This window comes from Schistocerca piceifrons, chromosome 1, assembly GCF_021461385.2.
Source record: "Schistocerca piceifrons isolate TAMUIC-IGC-003096 chromosome 1, iqSchPice1.1, whole genome shotgun sequence".
Classification (NCBI taxonomy): domain Eukaryota; kingdom Metazoa; phylum Arthropoda; class Insecta; order Orthoptera; family Acrididae; genus Schistocerca; species Schistocerca piceifrons.
Genome location: NC_060138.1, coordinates 662,099,703 through 662,118,495, shown reverse-complemented (window position 1 = coordinate 662,118,495; position 18,793 = coordinate 662,099,703). Strand labels below are relative to the sequence as shown.

The following is an 18,793-nucleotide window of genomic DNA, read 5'->3' as shown; positions in this document are numbered from 1 at the left end:
TAGCAAAGTTACAGGCAAGAGAAGAATTGAGAATTTGCGCTTTCACAATGCCTATCGTGTCACAGATTTTCCACTTTTATCTTGAAATGGCACAGATGTGTAATGCAGATACTTACTGTTTCTGGATTTGTGCTGAAACGTGCATAGAGCTCTTCTGGTGAAATCTTGTGGAAATCGATATCTAACTCTTGTTTCAAATCATCTAAGTTATCTGCTTTCTTCTTCTTTGATGATGGTTCTTTCCGCCGGGACTGTAAGTAAAAGGAATATTTTAAATAGAAATTTGTACACGACTATAGACATCATACATCTGGCAAACAAGTAACTAATTTAAAAATTGTCTTTTCATACGATTTGGTATCTTCCTACAGCTTTCTTTGGGAAAAAGGAAACGTCAAATTACTGATGTAAAGTACTTAACCAAACATAATGCTGTGAAAATTACCATTGTGACCGTTCCTTGTTTAATGCACAAATTACTAAAAAAAAGTCTATCTGTGTACCAAAGCGAATTTCATATCGCTCTGATTTATTAGAGGGAAATTTAAGTCTTTGATTTGCTACAAACGATCACAACTGAATTTCCGATAAATAATAGTAAACTCTTCACAACAAGCCAAAGTTCTTACCAAAACGAAAGAGATACACTCGTCTCATAGATTGAACATTCCGTAAACCCTTGCTTTTGTCAAAATATTAAAAGTGATAGAAAGTCATACTTTTAAAACCCTGCTGGAGTCCTTGTTAGTTGACAGTTTCAGAGATTAAGATTAGCTAATATTTTAAAATGATTTTACACGTAAAGTGCTAAATAATATACTTTTACTGATGATCTATAACCGAAATTGTTACAGTAAAGTCGATTAATGGTGTTAATAGCCAGCAAGTATACCGTTGAAAACGGCTATTTCAACATTCGTAGAGTTTTGTTTGTGGGTAATACTTTTCCAGACATTGCGAAGATGCATACATGATTTTCCAGTCTTATTTTAGGGTCGGTGTCGACACTGCACACGATGTAAAGTCTGCTACTGTGCCGCACATTTGTAAAATTCATTATTGCAAATCATGTCGACATGCTCATGGGAATAAAACCTGTAATGTACAACACATTTTGTTTTATACACACAGAACAAGAGTTTTGCATCACCCCTTTATTTGGAAATTCAAGTCACAGAAAACAAAAACTGGCCCTGAGGTGTGTATATATATTCATTTGCAGTGCGTACAGATAAAATAATGTTTAAGTCGTCTGTTTCTCAACCCATTCTAACGATCCTTGCATGCTGAAGGAATGTATTCACAAGGGCACTACGATGAGCATAGTCATCAAGATGAAATTGTTACCAAAACGTTGTAGATACCTGTCCCACTATTGGTTACAAAATCTCGCCTCTGTACCATAGAGCAGTGAGATTGCCCTCAGGAACTACAAGAGGCATACCTTAACCACATGTCATGCCACCCCAGAACATCACTCCATCACCATCTTGTTGCACATGTGGAACACTGTTGGAGGCGTTGGATATTACGGGGTTGTCTCCAAACACGTTGTCTGTGATAATCACGGTAGAAACAGATCGGAGTTCCGTCCGTAAATAACACCCGACGCCAATCCTGGGGAATCCATTCTGTATGATTTCTTGCCTATCGGTAACAGACTCCATGGTGTTGTCGTTACGACGTAGTGTTCGCCATGGTCAGCTTCCCGTTCGCATCATACAATCGGCTCCTGACAGTTATGCGATACATGGCGTTCCGCAGCCTCATCGAACGCCAAATTCGGTTCTGGAACACTCAGCCCGTGATTCTTTTAACTCATCAAAGGCCGTAGATATCTGTCATCCTGTGCACCTTCTGCACGTGGACGTCCTGTGCGGTGTAAATCCTCAATACTACATGTCAATTGGAACCGATCCCATGTCTGCACGACAACACAGGGGTGATCTTATGATTGACACTAACAGTCACAATAGTAACACAGCTGCACGATCTACCAGGGTTGTGTCCGCCTGTTTAGCTGGGTACTACCGTATCTCGCCTCCCCTGCAAGCGGGCCCGGGTTCGATTCCCGACCGGGGCGGAGAAGTTCTACGCTCAGGGACTGGGTGCTATGTTGTCATCATCATCATTTCATTCTCATCACCGGCGCGCAAGTCACCCAATGTGGCGTCGAATGAAATAAGACTTGCACCTGGCGGCCGAACTTCCTCGAATAGGGGCCTCGCGGCCAAGATGCCATACGCTCATTTTCATTCTTTTTATATTTTTTTTTTACCAGGGTGATGCAAAATTTTTGTTGATAAGTGTATATTGATAATCAACACAAACCACGATGCATATGTTTGTTCTGCGGCTCCAGTGTCACCTTATATTCTCTGCCAAAACGCATTATTGATATCGCAAAATTTAGAAAATCTCTTTTAAGTGGAGCAAAGGACGTAGTGAAACGTATGAAATTAGACTGATATAAAAGACGTATTTTCACTTAATAAGAAGTGATCACCCCCTTATTCACAATGAAGCCAAACGTCGACATTGAAATAAGAACATAGTATGTGATGGTACTAGATTTTAAGAGCGATCCTTTGATACAAGATACAGGACATTTTAACAGATATTCTTACGTTGCATTTTGACAGAGTACTAGATACTTATGATTATGTGTTAGTTGATGATAAATGGAATGGTTAGTGAATCCAACAGAATAGGCGCTGCCTTCCAAACCGACCAGGGACTCATCGTCAAAGTTGAAAGTCTCCTATCACCATCTCGGCTCGAATGAAAAACGGATGTGACATGACTCGGTCGATTACTTTTTCATTCTCCGTTAATTACCTTCTCGCCCAAAAAATTGAAAATCAGAATTTATTGAGATCGAGTGCCATAATTGCTTACAGACGCACAAAAGCCCTACAACTGACCACATCTGCCCAAGGACGTACTTTGAGAAACGCTAATTAGTTGATTGAAAAGGAGCGCTGTGCATACAATACGAATAGGAGGAATACTTGAGAAGTAACACAGCGACGATAACGAGCGAAAACCTGGTTGCAGTTACCTAGAAACATGATAGTCAAGAAAAAAGCACGTCGTAGTTAAATAATGTGCAAATTACTGCTGCAGAAAGAACTGTTACATTGGTTTCATACCATATTGTTTTTGTCAGACAGTGCTACAACGAAAACTCTAACTTAACCTAACCAAGAAATGATCTCGAAATGTACAGGCAACAAATTGCTATGGCGCATAGAGTGCCAAATACAGATTCGGCGTAGCATGCAGAACATGTCTATGCGTTTCACAACTGTCAGTACGATGACTCTAAACATACGAGGGCTATTCAAAAAAGAATCCGACTTTTATTTACAAAATCGGTCTTTATTCAAATACAACTGTTTGACACTAGTCACCTTCAAAGTAATTCATGTCAGCTTCTACATATCTATCTCAACCACTGCTTGAAGCATCTCTGGATAAACCTCTTTTGATATGGTGGCAGCTGCTCCGTCGAATTCTACATGATGTCTTTCCTGTTCTGAAATGTGGTCCCTTTCAGAGCTTTTTCAGTTCAGGGAAAAGCCGGAGGTCACTCGGTACTAGGTCAAGGAAATAAGGAGGTTGACAAACCACAGCCGTGTTGTGTTTCACCAAAACGATTAGCGGGTGCTTTATCATGGTGAAGATGTTAACCGGTCGCTGCCCAAAAGTCCAGCCATTTGCGTCTCATTCCTTCACTAAGGCGACGCAGAACCTCTTGGTAGTACTCCTTATTGACATTAGTACCGTCTGGGGCGTACTCATGATGGACAACGTCACTGGAGTCAAAAAAGGCGGTCAGATGATTTTCACATTGGATGCTTCCATTGCTCGTGACTTCTTCATCTCTGGAAAACTACTGCAACCTACATCGATTTGAGCTTGCTAATAACATTCAAGCCTTGGTCTCCCTCTACAGTTGCCCCCCTCCCAACATTTTCCACCATTACCTTCTTTTAGCCTGGCTGAGCCATAATTTTTTTTCCTAATTTGGTTCAGTACCTCATCACTAGTTATTCAATTCACCCATCTAATCTTCAATATTCCTCAGTAGTATCTTCTGTTGCTACTTATTGTCAGAAACTAATTTTTCAAAAACTTTGTTGAATCTATACCATGTGTTTCAGTGATGAGTGGATATATGAGACGTGTAATTGTAATGCGGAGACAGCATATTATATACCGTACATCAAACCAAACCTCATGCAGAATCTTTCTGTGCGGAAACATGTCGAATTGCTCTACGTAAACATTGCAGAACGCGCTATATGGAGAACAAATGCAAAAGCACGGACTACGGCGGAAGGAGAGGCTTTTCGTAGAGAGTCCCAGGCCGGAAAGCGTTGCAGCGCCACACAGGAAGAGAAGACAGGAGTTGTAGAGAGGTGAGAGGGGTACCTTAGCCTTGCCGTCGGCAGTCTTGTTGTCGTCCGGCAGCGACGGGATGGTAGCCACGCGGTACGAGTCTGTCCGGCCGTGCTGCAACACACACTCACAAGATGCCACTACTGGCTACACGCTACACTACAAGGCTGGCACGGCTGGCGTAGCTCTTCAACAGCGCAGGCGTAGCAAAGCGTGCTGTGCAGGACGTTAGGAATCATCCTCAGTGTGCAACTTCATGATTTCTTATTTTATTAAGTCGGTGGCTTCATGGAGGTCTTGTGTCGAGGAACTGGCGCAAGTTCAAATGGTTCAAATGGCTCTGAGCACTATGGGACTTAACATCTATGGTCATCAGTCCCCTAGAACTTAGAACTACTTAAACCTAACTAACCTAAGGACAGCACACAACACCCAGTCATCACGAGGCAGAGAAAATCCTTGACCCCGCCGGGAATCGAACCCGGGAACCCGGGCGTGGGAAGCGAGAACGCTACTGCATGACCACGAGCTGCGGACCTAGCGCAAGTGGTTTGAGGTGTTACTGAACAGAAGCAGGCGAGATTGTGTTGCCTTACATGGACTACACAGAGAATTCGTCGGGAACGTAAGTGCTTTTTTGTATTATTTATGGAGTCCGACACATTATAGGACAAACCCGGTAGCTCAATGGCTGTAACATCTTTTCCCTGGTCCTTTGGCAACATCTCATGTACTATTACGTGAAACGTGCTGGTTCGGATTCCACAATAAGCTGCAGTCCACTTTCAACAGGGACGCCTCTTCTACACTAAGCTGTACCGTGTTAAAAACCAACCTCTGGACTAAATACTGGTACGTACGAGAATAACTTGTGCGATAATTTCACTCAGTAACAAAGTGAAGAAGACGAGTCGTTGCAGAACACTCGGGTCTTTCCTGTGATACCATCGGAACGGCACTGAGGCAAGACATCCCCTTCTGGGAATATCTAGGAGATTACCAATATCGACATTTGCCTTGGTCGGAACAAGTTGCTCCTTTCTGTTTGTTGTTGGACGACACTGCCTCAGATAAATAAAAAGAAAAAAAAAACGCCTAGTTAGTTTGCTCGTACAGTATTCGGTTGTATGGGTAAAGGGACAAAGTTGGCGTCGAACTGTACCAAAATGTACCCATTCTCTCTGCGGCATAGTATTTTTCTGAATCTTAGCAAATCCGTGGCAGCAAGCGCTCTTCTTTATTCTCATACAAAAAGAAACACATGTAAGATGTACACGATGTGCGCTGAATCGCCAGAAACAGAGCCTGACTCTTTAGAAGTTTACAATGCTGCTGACGGGGAATGTAAATTTTTTTAAAAAATTCTCTCTGCAAACGGCTAATCGTGACCGCCATGAAACCACGGACTCAATAGTTTGAGAATATCTGGAAAAATACTGACAAATGAGCACTTCACCCATGCCAGGAATGTCGTTGCACTGCGCTGTCAAGAGCTGACGCCTAGTTAACATTCCACAAAACATTACATTCAACAAATAATGCAGTTATTACACATTAGCAGTCACTAACATTCACTAAAACTAGCAGCAACAAAACAGCAAATGCGGATGCACCTTATAAATTAATATTTTCTACAGGTCAGCACAAAAACCTGCTCGTGCGTTCTCTCTTAATAGAAGACGAGAAGCATGAAGGGTGAAGAGGTAGTCACAGTGCGCTAGAGAATCTGACCGTACCTGCGCTTCATGCAGGAAAACGCTAGTAGCCTCAGGAATGCAAGGCAGTTTTTTGTGCTGTCCACAAAACAATTAGCGACAACAGGGTAACGGTTACATAACAATTAAAACAAGATTATACAGGAACATAACATGCAGGTTTGCGTAGCAGGTCAGATTAAATACTATAAAATCACATCTGCTCCACATCTTTACGAATAGTATATAGAAACATGCTATTAAAAGGGACCAACAATAAAACTAGTTTATTCACAAAGATACAAAGGCTGCTAAGAGACTGAGCGACACAGATGATCACTCGAATAAAAAAGGTATTTTTCCATTACGTATCTGCTGCTGATGGTTCGCAATGACTCCCAATGTCCATGGAGAATGCTGGATACATACTTACCAGCATAATTTAATGTCTAAATGGAGACATCGTGGCTTTCAAACAGAAGAAACTTGCTACACAACTGAATAACGACTCATCATTTCCTTTCCGATAGTAAAATACTTGACACAGTTTTTCAATTTTCGATGCGCCTTCTGTGTCTTTACCTCGGGGACCACCAATAAAGTAATAAAACAAACCGAGCATGCGAGTGATTTCTTTACTAATTGGTTACGTCTCATAAAATCGATTTACAGCATCGTTCTTTGGACTGTACGGGTCCGTTGCTAGTCTGAAGACGAGTAGACAGTCTCAGATAATAATTTCGAGTTTTGTGACAAAGCCAGCTGTAGATTCCTCAACCTGTACTGCAGGCTGACACTTGTAAAAGTCGCCTTAGATCAAAGTGCACTATAAACCGGAAACGGTCACTCGGACAGCAGATTATGTGTTACGCAGAACAAAAACGCATCTTTTGTGTTAGGAGAAACTCCAAGATCCCTAAACCAAAACTGACCTTTAGACAGACTGACTATTAACATAATTAAATAGCAATTACGGAAAGTGAAAAAATTAAAACATATGTTATTAACCGCCGGCCCAATCGCAGCTAAGTCTCGGAACCGACGTCTCTCCTAGAAAACAGTTGCCTCTACTGAGTCAACTGCGAGTTAGTCGAAACCCGAAGTAGAAAGTGGGGAAATTATAGGAAACAGGTGAAACTTATGCATCAGGCTGCGTTCACACTGCCGGCCGGGCCGAGCCGAGCCTGGCCGGGCCGCCGCCAGCTTCGATATCAAACACATGGTTTTGAATTGCGGTGTTCACACTGGCGGCCGGGCCGCGTCGACACGGCGTGTGCCTCCCGGAGCCGAGCCGGCGACATCCCGAGTGTTTAATATTGCCGGCGCGAGCCGACCGCAGGCGCGAGCCTGTGGCGCAGCACTACAGCTTCTGCAGTACACGCATCACACGTCTCCCTTCTGCTTTCTTCACAAGTGTGACTGCACACGTCTTTTATTTTAAGATGTTGCCTCACATTTCACAATCAGTCAGGAAAAATTACGTTTATTATAATGATACATGCGAAATTACTTTTATTTCATTTATTTAATCTACCGTATTTACATGCATTTACAACAATAGCTTGCCAGCGATCGCGGCATTGCCGCCACTGAATAGTTCGCATTTACTTGTAAACGGAGACAGATATGAGTGTCACTGAGGGACGGAAATGTGTCCCTGCCAGATGATAATGCATTGTAAAGTCATGCTGTGGCAGTTCCTTATCAGTGGAAATAGAACCACTGAGTCAAAGGGCATTATCTCAAAACTCTTCGCCTATCAATCTGTCTATCTTACAAGGTAATGAAAAGAATTCTGTGAGGTCATCAGTGGCTCCACATGATGAACCATCACCACTGCCAAGCGCTGCATCATGAAGAAAAAAGAAGAAAAAGTTACAAAATTCTGAAGGAGTATTTCTGCGATTCTTCGTTGAAGGCACAGCAAGACATTACCCAAAATGACGAAGCTAATTACTTCCTAATGATTCTCAGGAGTCCCATAAACTCTCTTCCCCTCAGAGGTAAGGGTAAGCGTTTGTGAAATTTAAAATACAAAAGCATGACTACAATTAACTGGAGGTAGTGAATGCTGTACAAAGTTCTACTGCGAGCCAAAAAGTGTGTACTAACGAATCTTACCTTATCGTTATACACAATTTTTCTTCTGCTGTTATACTTCTGCGAAAATTTGTGTTCTGTTTAGAAATTTTGTCTTTAATGTTCTGCAGCACATACTGAAATGTATTATGATTCGTTCTGTAATTTGAATAAAATTTTTTAAGGATAGTTTTTAAGTTCTTCATATAAAGAAAAAAACTCTCCTAAATGTCTGTCGCTATTCATGGGATGAATCCATAACCTCCTAGTTCTTCTGTACTTCAAAACTCGACGAGTTACTGCAGAATCAAAACAATACCAATAAAAGAGTGAAGACATTGTTCTACACGACAGCACAGACCAGCTAAAGGCGAGCAACTGTTGACTGCAGCTGCGTTTTCTACTGACTTGCTTGTCAGCTGTCGAAGGGTGGAAATCTTTTTAAATTTATTTATTTGGCCTCCCGCCAGCCATTTAGCCAAAGAGTGGGGATTACTTTGACAGTGCAGCGCAGCCCGCCAAGGAAGAAAAAAAAAACAATGAAGAACAATGAAACGCACATCTGTGCCGATCTACAGTAGTTTCATTAACTCTCCATTATTTTTTCTGTCAAAGTAGACAACGAGACTACAGAATTGCGCTTCAGTTATCTTTTAGTTCGAAATACGAAATGTACATCATACTAATTGTAGGATGTTGATGACAAATAATTGTTTGTCTTTTGTGATGCAACGTGTGGCCAATTATAAAAGCATAGCAGATGATTGTCCAGTAGCCGAGTGAAAAATTCTTATACATTTGGATTTATCTAGAGAATGATACCATTAAAAAAATAAGAGGGACCGGCACTAGGTCTGCGCTGATCACTAGTAATTAGTTTTTTTCTGTCCTGCATTATACGACTACACTAAACCAAGCTGTAACCGCGCGAACTCCGTGGCTTGCGGACGCGGCATTGACGCCACTGAATAAGCTCGCATTACTTGAGACCAGACACAGATATCAGTATCATTATCATTTCAAAAACTTTTTGGTACTTTTAGCTACATTTCATTCCCAACAATGTATGGTCTAAAACTGATCTAACAGTAAGCTACCCGCTACATAACTTTTTCACTACAAGATTTGTAAATCAAGTGCACAACGTTGACAAATAGCATCATTTCACAATGACTGTTAAGAAATATGGAAAGATAAATGATTCAATACGAAGCTAAGATGTTGCACTACCACGTGTACAAAAATCAGATTCTTTAGCCGCATACTTTCTTCAAAATCGGTTGGGAAGCGTTACGAAACTAAGAAATCACGCGAAACGAAAAGTAGACTTTTTCTTTTTTCACGACGTAAGTAACGCTTTTAAGGAAAAAATAAGTTCATAAAACGATGTGGCGACGTCTTATATACCGCTAAGAATTTTTAAAACATGAAAATCGGAGAAGTGGATTTTCCCCCATTCCGCCGTCCCGGCTCGGCGCGGCGCGCAAAGTGAATGCACTACTCGTCGGCCTGAGCTGGCTAGGCACGAGCCGAGCCAGTACGCGTCAGCCCGGCCCGGCCCGGCCGGCAGTGTGAACGCAGCCTAATAGACTTTACAGTAGGAACCAGAACCATTAAGATCTAGTGAGGCCAAAAAGGTCTGACTGAAAACACTTAATTATGGACAAGAACAGCCGATGTCGACGGGCTTACGATTAATAATCTGAAGCTTCTAAGAGTCAACAAATTCAGACATACACTATGTGATCAAAAGTATCTGGACACCCCCAAAAACATAACGTTTTTCATATTAGGTGCATAGTTGCATTGTGCTGCCACCTACTGCCAGGTACTCCATACCAGGGACCTCAGTAGTCATTAGACATTGTGAGATAGCAGAATGGGGCGCTCCGCGGAACTCACGGACTTAGAATGTTGTCAGGTGATTTGGTGTCACTCGTGTCACAGGTCCGTACGCGAGATTTCCACACCAATTAACATCCCTAGATCCATTGTTTCCGATGTGATAGTGAAGTGGAGACGTTAAGGGACACGTACAGCACAAAAGCGTACACGCCGACCTCGTGACTGACAGAGACCGCTGACAATTGAAGAGGGTCGTAAAGGCCCGTCCACACTCAACGATCTGTCTGCGCACATCACATCTGCGCAGACAGATCGTTGCGTGTGGACAGAAGATTTGCTCCAACCTGAGGTGTGTGCAAACCTGGAAGTTGGAGTTGGCGGTTTGAGCGAAACCTTTCAAATCTGTGGGTTCAAACCGCATCTGCGCAGACAAGTTGGAGCGTGTGGACAGGAGATCGCCGCAAATCTGGCGCGAAACAGCTGTTTGCTCAGTATAGTGTTTGTATTTGTGCGCACAGGGCATTAAAATGGCTGATACTCGTGTGTTCTCGAGAGTTTGTAAGTGAATTCATTGAAATATATAGAAACCACCCATGTTTGTGGAAGATTAAAATTAAAGAATATAGTGACCGAGACAAAAAGACAGCAGCATACAATGTTCTAACTGAAAAATTGTGGGCAGTTGACGCCTCGGCAAACAGAGAAACAGTAATAATAATAATAAAAAAATTCGTTGCGAACTGTTTACCGAAAAGAGTTATCCAAAGTTCAGAAATCTAGAAGATCTGGTGTAGGAGTAGATCAAGTATACCAGCCAACGTTATGGTATTTTGATCTGCTTGGCTTTCTTAGTGATCAAGAAACGCCAAGACCAAGCAGGAGTACAATTGAAGATGAAATTGGAGTGTCAATGTGAGAGTTAATGTAAAACAATATATTTCACATACGTTTATCAAAAGTTTATACAAAAGAATATATTTGTGTGCAAACATAATAGAAAATTAACTGCTATTATAAAAAGAAACATGAATATACTTGTCCATGTTTTAGGTTCGCCCTGCAACTCTCGCAGTAAATTTACGTGAGAAAACTGCTTTCGCTGTTAGCAGCCACTGTCTACACCATTTTGACCGCTTTCTCTGTTTCCTGTGGTTGCTCTGAATGTTTCTTGCAACACAAGTTGCGAACACAGACCACAACAGAACTTCCTCCATTTCTATATTTCAAAATAACTGAATTAAATTTTTGACGTTTACGGGGAGCGTAGTCGCTTGCCACTGATATTTCTTTTCTACACCGACAGATGGCGGGCGAGTAGTAGATTGGGGTTTGTGTCGTGTGAACACACCACATTTGCAGCGATCTTTTGCATGTACAGACATCTGCGCCGATGTCTGCGCAGACATATCGTTGCGTGTGGACCGGGCTTAATGTGTAATAGGCAGACATCTATCCAGACCATCGTAAATGAATTCCAAACTGCATCAGGATCCACTGCAAGTACTCTGACAATTAGGCGGGAGGTAGAAAACTGGGATTTCATGGTCGAGCGGCTCCTCATAAGCCACACATCTCGCCGGTAAATGCCAAACGACGCCTCTCTTTGTGTAAGGAGCGTAAACATTGGAAGATTGAACAGTGGAAAAACGTTGTGTGGAGTGAAGGATCACGGTACACAATGTGGCGATCCGATGGCAGGCTGTGGGTATGGCGAACGCCCGGTGAACGTCATCTGCCAGCATGTGTAGTACCAACAGTAAAATTCGGAGGCGGTGATGTTATGATGTGGTCGTGTTTTTCGTGGAGGGGGCTTGCACCCCTTGTTGTTTTGCGTGGCACTATCACAGCACAGCCCTACGTTGATGTTTTAAGCACCTTCTTGCTTCCCACTGTTGAAGAGCAGTTCGGGGATGGCGATTGCATCTTTCAGCACGATCGAGCACCTGTTCACAATGCACGGTCTCTGGCGGAGTGGTTACACAGCAATAGCTTACTAATAGCCCGTCTATCTGATGCTTTGAGAAAATTTTATTCAAATTTGACAAACGCAGAAGAGTTGTGGTTAGGCTCAAACATATCTTAAAACGTACTTTAGACAAATACGTGCCAAGTAAGGCAACAAAAGATAGAAGAGGCGCACCACGGTTTAATCGTGTAATGAAAAACTGAGAATGGTGAAGGACGTATAAAAAAATCAAAGCTAATAAGCATTTGCATACATTTTATCCAGTCTCTCGTAGATTAATCTGCTGAAGAAAGTGAACCCAAGAGACAGAAAGACGAAATATAAATTTTCACATTTAAAAATAAACACACACATTAGTATATAACCTTATCAATGTTTAACCGCTACTCATGCTGTCGAATGGGAGTCACTGAGATGTACAACCACGGTATTGGAAAACACTCAAGAGTGCTCAAAGCGAACAAGGTACCAGGCTCTTGCGAAATTCCAATTCTATTTTTCATTATGTAAGAGGTACAATTAACCTCGTTTCTATCTTGTCTCACTGAATCAGTAAGGTTTCAGAAAAATATGACTGGGATTTACTACAGTTCGTTTTATTAATACACGATATCTTGTAGATAGAAGATACAGATGAAGAAGTAGATGGCGTCTACCTAGGTTTCCGAAAGCCATTGCACACTGTATTAAACTATCGATTGCTAATCAAGGTATCACAAACATGTCATTGGTTCGAATAATATTTGATTAATAGAGTTAAGTCATTATTGTGAACGTCTACTTATTCGACATAAACGAAAGTAAAATTGGTCGTGTCCTAAGGAATCGTAAGAGGTCGACTAACGTTTACAAACGGTTCATTAGGTAGGATCGGCGATACTTTCAAAGTTCTCGATAAGGATGTGTTGTCTAACGGAAAACTGATGTAAGAGAATCACCGCAGAGCGCCTTTCCAGTGTTTCTAATAGGTGTACCGAATGGCAGTTTTGACTGCGGATAAATACAAATTATACACATAACAAAGATAAATAAACCTATAGTATGACTAATACAATGAGGCTGATTGAAACGGGAGGAACACATTTGTAGCAGGAAAGGCAAATGTGAAACTTAAATTTGTTGGATGCCTTTTGCAAAAGTGTCTTTTTCTTTATAGGTGGATTGCATACAAGACGCTAGGGCACCCAGTTCCAAAAGACTGTTCCAATGCTTGGATCTCTTTAATAAGATGGTATCAAAGCGGATATCTAACGAGTTTGTGGTCCGATTGAACACGTCAGTATAACCTATAGGGTAAATTTAGAGAAATGGTTCTAGTGGAAGACTGTGAGGCAATTATACTTCTATCAAATGAGTGGAATGGTCAAATGAGCGGAATGGCTGCCAAGTGGTGTGTGTCCAACATTCAGCTTTCTCAAGAGAGTACATTTAAAGTTTCCAGCTCATAATTACATATTTCTTGAGTAAATTAGGGCACGACAGTAACCTGTAAATGCAAACTTTGTACCATAATGTATAATTCTATTGATGAAAAGTCTCAACAACCTCAAAATTAAAGTCTTCAAAATCATTATCTTAAAAAAATGATTAGCGTATGGTAATGAGCTCCAATAAACGTTGACCACAGCAATGGACCAAAGAGAGAGAGAGCATTTTGTTAGTGCGCTCTCTCTCTCTTTGGTCCTCTACTGACAACATATTCAAAAAAACAGAATTGTTATTTATCGTCAGAGTATGAAAAACGAAAAGTGAATAACACAAAGTGAAAATTCAGACAATGTCATTATTTTGATGTTATCACCGTTTCATCAAATTGTTCGGCTGTGTTTGAAACGCCACGACCGCATTGTAAACCTAGAAAGAAATCGTGCTGGCAGGAAGGTATAAAGTTCAGAAGGTCAGCCATTTTTGTTTCTCTGCTTCCGTGACGAATTTTCTACCAGCGGAAACTATTTGAAAACTCACTGAAAGGCGGCCAGCCCTGTTTTCAGAAGCGCGTCCTTTCCTCAGATCGAGTTTCTGGAATTCAATCTTTAAGTTCGGGGTTTATTTCCTAAAAGCAGATGTTCCACGCGCTTTATCGTACTTGATATGACGCATTTTCGGTCAGCTGCTTTCATTTCCAGCAACATTCTTTCTTCTCTTCGTGACACACTTGAAGGTGCAGCAGGGAATAAAGGCGGTGTCAGCACATTTTTCAGTTTTTGTGACTTACACCACTTGGCAGCCAACCTGCCCGTTCGTAAGCAGTATCAATCGCAGCGCAACAGAGGCACGTAGCCAGTAACTTTCCCTCACGCCATGCGCAAATGGAGTAGGAGAGGAGATGGGCAACAGTGGTACACTGCAGAATGGCTCACGGAGAATTAGGTGGATCGAATAACATTAGAAGTCTTGTTCTCAAGGAAAGGCTTTCGATTCTCATAGAAGCCAGCGTTCATCCCAAAATGCTTTATTATATGTAGACTGCATGGTTAAGTGTATTTTCATAGAGCTGTGTGGTTCAGTTTTCTACCCTGAATAATGTTTCCCGTAGTTTCCTTAAATTGTATCACGTACATGCCGACATAATTCCTTCAGTAGACCTTGGTCGATTTCTTCTCCCATACTAATAAAAAGTTACTGTATTCCGTTTCTAATGATGTAGCTGTAGGTGGAACATTAAGTTTCAATTTTCCTTCCTTCCTTATTATGTATAAATCGAGAACAGAACGGGAAGAAACCCAAATACGTAAATGGTTCACTAAACAGTACACTCTCGTACACGTTTGTTGAAAGTGATGCAGGCAAAGATTCCTTTAAAAATATAAATTCCTTAAAAAATAGAAAGATTCCTTTGAACAAAATACATAAATCTGGTGGAGGGCCGGCCGCGGTGGTTTCCCGGTTCTAGGCGCTCAGTCCGGAGCCGCGCGACTGCTACGGTCGCAGGTTCGAATCCTGCCTCGGGCATGGATGTGTGTGATGTCCTTAGGTTAGTTAGGTTTAAGTAGTTCTAAGTTCTAGGGGACTGATGACCATAGATGTTAAGTCCCATAGTGCTCAGAGCCATTTGAACCATTTTTCTGGTGGAGGTCCACGGTTCCAACCGAATGCTGCACGAGGAATCTATAAAGGCGGTACATGCCATGCTACGCAACTATGGATTGAGCTATTGGGCGCGCCCGACAAGAGCGTCTACTTGTCACTGTTTCCTTTCCAATGTGAACCTATTGTCAGTTTTCATACATTAAATAGGAAGCGACAGAGGCTGAGAGAGACAATGACGATTTGTAAAGGAGGGCTCCTGCCAACGGCAGCCGATGGACGCAGAGAGGTTTTTTTTCTTTTCTTTTCTTTTTCTTTTTTTCTTTCTTTGCTGAAACGAAATTTTGTGATTAAATCTGTGATCTAAGGTATAATTTTCTGGCTATCACTTCCTTTCCGTTTGTGGAGGATACTGTCATAGGCTGAGCGGGCGAATGATTAAATTCTTCGAAGTTAACTGCTTCGAAATATGAATCCATACACAATATATGAATGGATGTGAGCATGCGCGCGCGCATGACTATGTGTGTGTGTGTGTGTGTGTGTGTGTGTGTGTGTGTGTGTGTGTGTGTGTGTGTGGACCTTTCTCAACCAAAGCCGGCACACACATCCTTATTGTCAATCAACAATAACTATGTGGATAAAAACCACCTGCCTATCGTAGTTCAGGAGATATGACGTCATAAACAATGAGATCCGTCACAAACTGTCGCATCATGCATGGCGTTTAACTTTATTACTTCTTTTCTACCAACTCTGTTCGCAACACGTGTTGCAGAGAGTTCTACATATGCTTCTCAATGTACCTGTAAAATTATATCATTGTTTGAGACATAGGTCAGGAAAAATGACGTCATGAATGATGAGACGCGAGAAAAACTTGCGCATCATGCATGGCATTTAAATTTATTGTTTCTTTGCTATTAACATATTTCGTTGACAGTATTTACGTATGGCGCTGAATGTATCTACGCAAATATATCATTGTACGACAGATAGTTCAAGAGATATGAGGTCGCCGGCCGGAGTGACCGAGCGGTTCTAGGCGCTACTGTCTGGAACCGCGCGACCGCTACGTCGCAGGTTCGAATCCTGCCTCGGGCATGGATGTGTGTGATGTCCTTACGTTCGTTAGGTTTAAGTAGTTCTAAGTTCTGGGGGACTGATGACCTCGGATGTTAAGTCCCATAGTGCTCAGAGCCATTTGAACCATTTGATATGAGGTCATAAACACTGAGATACATGAAAAAATTCCGTACCATGCATGAAGTTTTACTAGATGTATTCTTTACTAACAAGATACTCCTATAGTCGAGTCAACTTACGGAAATCCCCGACACTAGGCGGTGCTTTTGACAGCTTTCAACTGCGAAGCCCACAGAACTGTAGGTAAAAACGATAACCGTCTATAGAGCTATGAAGAGGCGTTGCCACAGAGACGTTTAAAATCGGATTGTAGACACGCGAAGCCGCTGCGCCCAGCATGCAGAAGCTATCCATGATCATGTTTCTTAATTCTGGTTACTTTACTTACACATATGTAAATTTTGACATATTTCTATGTACGACTGTTTCATAATTTCGGAGGTATTTTTCACGAATACATGGGACTGAAATTTCTTTTCGTACTTCACTACAAAGACAGTTCATTTTTTGTTTTCATTTCTATTTAAAAAATGACAAAAAACACCTGGGAAATGCCGGGTTTGTCACCTAGTATGAAATTAAATAAAAACTCGCTTTTGATCCTTTGATGTTCATAAGTTTTTGGTCAGAAAAAGGTATACTCTTTCGTTCAGATTATCTGAGTAGTGTTGCTAGAATTTACTACTGAACACAACAGAGCCTTGCTTTATATTCGGAACGCGCGTGGATCATTTTTGAATGTAGCACCTCTGTGTACTTGAGTGCGTTGTAAAAATGAATTCGATCGAGATCTATGTATGTAGCTCTCTTCATGGGTGAAAGTCCGTCTGCGTCTCGAGGAAACTAGACCATTCACGTTCGAAGAGATAGCAGGACTGCGGACGGTCATCGTAAACTTCACTCCACGATATTTCAAATGGACACCTACCAGTCATCTTCAGGTGAGCCATCGAAGACGAAGGCGCGGGGTAGCCGCGCGGTCTTAGGCGCCTTGCCACGGTACGTGTGGCTACCCCCCACCCCCCTCCTCCGTCGGAGGTTCAAGTCCTCCCTCGGCCATGGATCTGTGTGTGTTGTTCTTAGCGTAAGTTAGTTTCAGTTAGATTAAGTAGTAAGGCTAGGGACCGATGACCTCAGCAGTCTGGTCCCATAGGAACTTACTACAAGTTTCCAAGAAGACAATGACGTTTCCTGCTCCGCCTTACATTGCGCGCTGATGGTATTACCGCGTATGCGTCAGAGTCACGGTGACAGTAGGACAACATCGTGCGGCGGCACCGCCCTCGCTGGTGGAACTGTAAAGATCAGCAGTCTTCGGAGTTGGCGCTAATGTTCTGACATCTTCGTCCGCAAATCTCGGAGATAGGGGATTCCACCCATTATCCAGCTGGTAGCCGCTGTCACAGTTCATTAGATTTTCCGCGATGCCTATTTCAATGGATTCTTTTATAATGGAGCCCCAAAACCACGTTGCTGCGGCCAAAATTAATGTTTTGTCATACTCCATTGAACGTCCGTTGGAGATACCATGTTCCGCAATTGCAGACTTGCTGGGTTGCAGAAGACGAGTGCAACGTTCATGAACAAGTTATCCGTCACTGATCCCAGCAGGTCCGAAATGGTGGACGCGATATGTAAGGCGGAGCGGAGAACGCCTTCTTCAGTCTTCAATGGGTCACCTGAAGGTGTCCAGCTGAAATATCGTGGAGAGAAGTTTACAACCACCGACTGCAATCACAAAATCTCTTCGAACGTTTAATTCGCAGGAAAAATTTTAAATTTCACATTAGACCATTCGTGGCAAAGAAATATCATTGATCCATTTTTGGCACTTATCGTTCCAAATGAGGCACTGATTCTGTAGCTTTACGTGAGCCTTCAGTAATAAAATTTCAGTACAACTCATTATTTTCATTACAATGCAGTGGCAACGACTCCAACACATACCTTCTCATTAATAAGTCTCATCGTCGTTGACAGATAAACAGACGAAATAAGAAATGTTTTTTTAACATTTAGTATACGAGAGGCAGTCAAATGAGAACCGAAGACCCGCTACAGCGGGACGGTCGGCCGCTAACTGATCCACAACCTGGAACCATTGCATAGTCCCGCAATGGCGAGTGTTCGGTTTTCATTTCACCGCCCTTATACTTCATTTGCCTTTCAGTGTCGTTGATGAAATACTCCAGAGCTCCAGAATTTTATGAAATGAAGAAACTGCACCGTTTTCCGAAGTTGCTATGTTGGAGACGTGTTGCTACTTTCTTTTCGCACGCACACAAAATTAGAAACTCAGTAATCTAGCCATTAAAATATTCCCCCTACCTCCCTCTCTCTTCAAAAACAGAGAAGAGTTTCGGGATAGGAGCTACAAAATGAAAATGCAACATTAACTCTGATCATCGCATAATTGCTTCAATTTTTCTCGAAGACAGGGTTACCAGATAAATTGCTGACGTTTGCTGACCAGACGGAACTTAAGTCCATGTTCTGTACACTATTGTCCGTACAACAGAATCATCCCTGGTACTTCTGTCCAGTCAGTGAAAGGGGAAGGGGCGACCTTTTCCTGGATGCCACGGACATTGAACTAAAACAATTCTTTATAAACATGGGGATTAAAACCCAG

The 18,793-nt window shown here is 42.1% G+C and overlaps 1 protein-coding gene across 5 annotated transcripts in view; it reads right to left on the bottom strand.

Annotated features, from left to right (window-relative positions):
* LOC124805582 (sodium/potassium-transporting ATPase subunit alpha) overlaps nt 1-18,793 on the bottom strand; it is a 653,503-nt gene that overhangs the window by 100,434 nt on the left and 534,276 nt on the right. For 4 of the 5 annotated variants that reach the window (XM_047266173.1, XM_047266160.1, XM_047266166.1 and 1 more), the window contains exons 2-3: nt 4,438-4,518; nt 117-251 (exon numbers count right to left, since the gene is read on the bottom strand). In XM_047266173.1, coding sequence (XP_047122129.1) covers nt 117-251; nt 4,438-4,518 — 216 coding nt within the window. The remainder of the gene's footprint in view (nt 1-116; nt 252-4,437; nt 4,519-18,793) is intronic. The other variant, XM_047266180.1, reaches the window with a different exon arrangement.